At 31.8% G+C, this 6,000-nt stretch overlaps 1 protein-coding gene across 1 annotated transcript; it reads right to left on the reverse strand.

The window, feature by feature from the left end:
• Nucleotides 1-2,268: 2,268 nt before the first annotated feature.
• LOC117906007 (succinate dehydrogenase assembly factor 1, mitochondrial) lies at nt 2,269-4,136 on the reverse strand. The gene is made up of 2 exons (XM_034818935.1): nt 3,951-4,136; nt 2,269-2,775 (listed from the first exon to the last, which is right to left on the reverse strand). Exon 2 carries the CDS (start codon nt 2,684-2,686, stop codon nt 2,396-2,398), a length of 291 nt encoding a protein of 96 aa, XP_034674826.1. The 5' UTR covers nt 2,687-2,775; nt 3,951-4,136; the 3' UTR covers nt 2,269-2,395.
• Between the last annotated feature and the right edge of the window lie 1,864 nt (nt 4,137-6,000).

A 6,000-nucleotide genomic window follows, 5' to 3' on the forward strand; every position in this document is an offset into this window, starting at 1 on the left:
TTAGCTACGGTTTTGAGCTTGGGGGGGGGCAACTATTGGGAATGCAAAAAAAGCATTCATACAGAAGAGGTCCATGACTCATTCTTTCCCAGTGGATTAACATGGTGAACATGGCATCCATCTCCAAAAGAAGCTGCAATGTCTTCTTTTCAGTTGTAAGCTAGACTCTGCTTCCATGCCTACCATCAGGAAGTGATACTTTTATTTTATTCCAAAGATGCATATCCATGCTTACTTCCATAGATGCCTTGTCCACAGGTTCATTGGAAGATAAACTTTGATCAAGACACCTTGCAAAGTTTCCATCTCTTTTTGGTCTGTTCATGGAATAGATGTACTCATCAATGATGCCTTCTACATCATAGACTATGTCCCTCACAATTGCCACCCAAGCTTTCTCACCTTCTGATCTGACACCTTTTCTGTCAATGTCCACTAGAAAGGCTTTCATGCTCACCAACTCTTGCTGGATTTCAGCAAGCTCATTCCAAACTCCCACTAACAAGGAGGCTTCTTTCTCAAGGAGGGAAATTATCTTGCTACTCAAGCTCTCCACTGGAACAATGTCCATGTTTGTGTTCTAGTTCTTCATCTCAATTCTTTGCCCTCTCTGTACTGGGTTTCTTATATGATCAACCTTAACTTTTTTTGTGGAGGCATAACACTTCTTTACTGGGCCACATAGATGAGATTCTCACTCAAGAAGGAATGCCAGACCACATATAGGCCACAAGACATGCCTATAATTCATGCAACAACATTCTCTCAAGGACCTATCCCATTTGGGTGAGTCCCATGGGAGACTTCTTACATCAATTCTATATCAATTCAATGGAAAATACATTTTATAATAGAGGACTTTGCTAAACCTGTCCAGCCCATTGAACCAGTATGTCTGTCGGCAAGTCCAGGATAATGATCATCAGATCACCTCTAGAGAATAAACCTAGTGGATTAAAAAAAAGAATATAGAAGCATAGGTACCTAGATATATATATAGCTTTTTCATGGTATTTTCTGTCCACAACAAACTAACATGTGAGGTAAGTTAGGCTGCCATTGCTGGTTCTATTAGATTTTTCTCAACTTTCTGTTATCACCCCCCCCCCCCCCCCCCCCCTGCCTTTCCTAAAGTTTCAGAGGTACTTTTTGAATCAATTCAACAATGAACTACACCCTCTTTCATAGATGCTTGAAGCACCCATTGATTCCAAAGGAATGCTAGATCATTACTTCAATATCCTTCTTTCCACTGCAATAATGGTGTTCTTCAGGTGACTCTCCATGAGTTACCCAAGTTGTCACCTAAAGTTACTTGAAAGTTTAAAACAGGCATGATATTTGTTCCACAGGGAGACGAGCATCATACTTTTAAAATTCCTAGATGAGGGTATTTTTAGTTTTTGAGCAAATTAAAGTGGCATTCAGTGTGGAATCGAGTGCACCCTGACTCTGATTGAATCAGTATATTTATGGAATATCAAAAAACGTAGCTATTACTAAAAAACAGGAGTATTATGACATGGGAAGAGGTTAATGGTTTAACGACTATCAAAGTAATTGAAGCTTTCCAACAATGCAATACTCATAAACAGGGGATAGCAGAACAATTTATAAATTAGCTGTGCAATTCAAATATGTTCCTAAAGAATTACCCAGATCACAACACCACAGAGCAGGTCATTGAGAAGCTACAAAGCATGGCACTTAATATTTGTTCATATGTCAACACTTTCAATATCTAGGTTTATCTATAAATTATCGAACATAATATCTACATCTGTACCTGTTAAACATGTCAAACTATCTTTCAGAGTCAAATTTTACTTTTTACATTAATATTTCATTTCTGGTGTCTCAATAACAAATCAATATTTTAGTCTTTAATATCACTCTCACAGTCACTTTTCAATGCTTATAGATTAGATCACACAAACCAAACAGAGTTCTAATAAGTGTCGGGATCAACTTCTACTGTTGTTCCCTCTTGAAATCAAGCGCTCTGTATTGTGAACTACCCCATTTTCTTTTGCTCATCAGAAACAAATGCCATTCAGGACGTCCGCATGTAGCTTAAAGGAAATAAGCCATCTATAGTTTCTAAAAAATAAACCATGAGCAGAACTCCAAAATCACAAAATTCTTCTCAATCTTTTTATCTCTTTTTCCTTCTTTCTTTCTTTTTTTTTTTTTCTGCTTATTTATTTATTTTTTGGGTGAGAGGAAGAAGGCTAAATAATTTTAAGAATACAACAAAGCAAAAGGGCATGAAAAAGTAATGAATCACAAAATCTTATATTCTTGAAAACGACCAACATACCTATTATTCATGTATTGTAACACTCGTAAATCCATGGATGGATTAAAAATTAAAAATATGAATTTTAGACAGGGCTTAAGGTTTTTGGTTCTCAGAGAAACTCAAATTCAAGGATGACAATCCAAGAGTGGCTGGGCTGTTAAGTTGTTCAAGCTGTTTTTTACCTCGGCGAAGCAAATATTCAATGTAAAGAAAATTCTTCCGATCAACAAGCTTAGAATTGCGGCGGAATTCAGCTGAAACAAATGATTCAATTTGTCGCCGATCTTCAGGAGATTTAGAACGTGCTGCCCGTAAGAATCCTCTATATAGCCCCAGAACTTGCTTCTGCATTCCAGAAAACCTTGGCCCACTGGATGCTCCCATTGCATCCGATTCCAGTCAAGTTTTGCACCAATATGCTCTCGAAAAAGAGTTTTTAAATGCAAGCAAGAAACCCCAGACAATTTTACCTTCTGCTTAAGAATAACATAAAAAATAAAAAAGTTAATGTTTAGAAAAAGACATTTAATAAATTAAGAAAATGAGAGAGAAGCTTAAAAAATAAAAAGAAAAAGAAAAAAAATAATAATCAAACAAGCAACAAATTTCCCTGACTTTCATTTTTCCTTTTCAACATATTTTCTCTTTCCCTCTTTATTTCCTAACTGAAAAAAAAAGATAGATTTCATTCATCAATAGACCATTGCTACATGGGCTCCAGCTAGGACCTTCAAGAATCTAGGTTGCCTAAATCAAAATTTATTTAAGTACAAAACATGAAAGCATAACAATTTCCAAGTAGCATAAGAAAGAAAGGAAGCAAAAAGAGAAGAGATGAAAGAAAGCAGGCCATTTACAATGTACCATTAACCCCAAAAGCCATGCTTGGAACACATTTCGACGATCCTAATCATGTAATTCACCAAACATTATCTCAAGCACAAGTGAATTGATCGGACTGCAAATTAAACATACTTATTAACTACTACATTTATCAAAGAAAAGGGCTGCAGCTCATCACAAAAGGTCACTGTTTTCATTGTGATCACATCCTAAATCATCCGAAACCATCCATGGTTCTCACTATAATCAAGAGGATTACCATTAAATCAAAGCTCACACTCAACTCACATTAAATCCCTGTTTTCATTGCAATCATATCCTTTATCAACAAAACCCATCCATGGTTTATAATATAATCAAAAGGGTTATCATCAAATCACATGTTAAACGACCACATTTCTTCAAAATCACTCACCATTTATTGGAGTTTCGATTTTTCATTAAATCTTTAAAAACCCTATCACATAAACCACAGTTTTCAGAGTAAAGAAATCACATATCAACCAAATGATTTTCACTATAACGAAAAGGGGTGTAATTATATCATTGCTAAACCACTAAATTTCTGAAAAATCACGCATAACTTTACTGAGCTTCAAATTCATCAGATCAGAAGGCTGCCGTTATTAAATCAAACGGTAAAACTGAGATCAAACCAAACGGGGTGGGAAAGTCGGTTTGGCCCTTGGACCTCCAAAATGGCCATGGGTCCAGATCCAAATCCCTTTTCTCTGGCTCTCCCAGACATCCCCACTCAATCCATTTATAGAAAGAAGAAGAAGAAAGGAGAAGCCACACAAATTACCTCGACATGGTGCGTTGCCTTGGTGAATGACTGTGGCGGCGGTGAGCGGCGGCGATGATTGGCGGTGATGTGGTTGCCGAATCCCTACAGCGCTTTTCTAACCCACAAACCACGGCCTCGGAAATTAACAGTCCTTTTCCCTGTCCTGTTTGGTAAGAAAGAAAATCCCTAAATGGTAAATGGTAACACTAACCTGTTTGGGTAAAACGAAAATCACAGAAATTCATTCAGACACGTAATTTCCCCCCCTGCCCTAAAATATAATTTTTAAAATTAAGAATATTTATATGCATCTAAGAAGTAAGAACTTTCCCCGATATCCTGCAACACTTTTTTTTTTTTATATTGTAATAATAATAATATCTTTAAGTTATTCTTAAAAATAAATTATTTTTCTTGAAAACATAAAGTTTCATAAAATTTTTCTTAAAAATAATTTTACAGAGATTTTTTAAAAATAATTATGATATATTTTCATATTTATTTATTTATTTGATAAAAACTTGGGAAAAGATATAATCCTCAAAAAATACTTTTAAAAATCACATATCTTTCATTTTTATGTTTTATTTTTTTTTCAAAGAAGTTAATTAAGAAATATAATAATTAATATTTTTTAAAGGTAATGATTACAATAATATTATTTTAGAATTTTTATAAATTTACAAAAATAATAGCTTTTTAAAATAAATAAAAACTATAAGAAGATAAAGAGAAAGAAAAGAAAGAAAATAAATAATAATAAAAAAAAAAAATAGAGAAGAAAAATATGAGTGTTAATCCTACGTATATGCAAACTTGAGCCCATAGTAAAATATATATGCAAATCCAATTGATAAATATGAGTGTTTATCATCAACCTTTTTATTGATAATACCTTCTATTAGGGATACTTTTGGTGGATTGTAAGTTAGTATTTAGATATAAATCAAAGTAATATTTTGGCAGCATTTTAAAAAGTCACTCCAAGTAACTCTATGATTTTTAAACTTCTTCAAAAACAATCTCTTTTTTGTTTTTCTTTTTTCTTTTTTTCCCTTTTTTTAAAGGAAAATAGTTCAAATAATAATTTTGGAGAAGTCAAAAGCTATTTTTTAGGTTTCATTAGAGTCTCTATATATCATTGTTTAATTTTGTTCAAAGAGTTTACGATTTTTGAAAAAAAATTAATATGAAAGTCGAGAAAATGTTGTTTATAATAGAACCCTGTGCTGCCTCTACTTTCACTCAACATTGCACACTAGCCCAACTTCTAATTTTTACATCTTCTTCTATAAGACCATCCAACTCTACTTCTTCATCTTCTGTTTTGGGAAGTAAAATAGTTTTTTAATTTGGTTTCATCATAAAAAAAAATTAAAGAAAAATAATAAAAAATCAAATATAATTATAATTAATTATAAATTTATACATTTTTTAAAAAGAGTTAAAATAATTAAAATAACGTATAGAAATATTTTATATTTTATTTTTTATTTTTTATTATTTTTTCCCTTCCTTATTATCTTTTCACTACGAGAAACTCCTATTTTGCTACAATATTTTTTGACATGGATAATATTTTATGATAAAAAAAAAATTGTAATGATTTTCTTTTTAATGGCAAAAAAGTTTTTTAGAGATGAAATTTTTATTTATGATAAAAAATCATGTTTTCATAATAAAAATAAATAAATTTAATCATAATATCAATTTATGGTAAATAACTTTTGTAAAATCTTATCACAAATTTTTATTCATAACAAATAATTTTTACTAGATTATTAATCATTTACCGCATACAGAATTAATAAACTTATATCTCATACTTTTAAATTCATTATTATATATATATATATATATATAAATTTAAATTTAATATTATAAAAAATAAACAATTTAATTGTCAACGAACAAATCTTCACTCACCTCTATTTAATCTAAACCCTAAACTTAACGATAAAAATCTTTTACCAGATAGAAACAAATAATAAAAACAAAAAGATATAGATGTTGAGCTCTTTCCGGTGACCCTACCCATTTGTATTTTTCTTATATTTTACCGACAACC

This window comes from Vitis riparia, chromosome 18, assembly GCF_004353265.1.
Source record: "Vitis riparia cultivar Riparia Gloire de Montpellier isolate 1030 chromosome 18, EGFV_Vit.rip_1.0, whole genome shotgun sequence".
Classification (NCBI taxonomy): domain Eukaryota; kingdom Viridiplantae; phylum Streptophyta; class Magnoliopsida; order Vitales; family Vitaceae; genus Vitis; species Vitis riparia.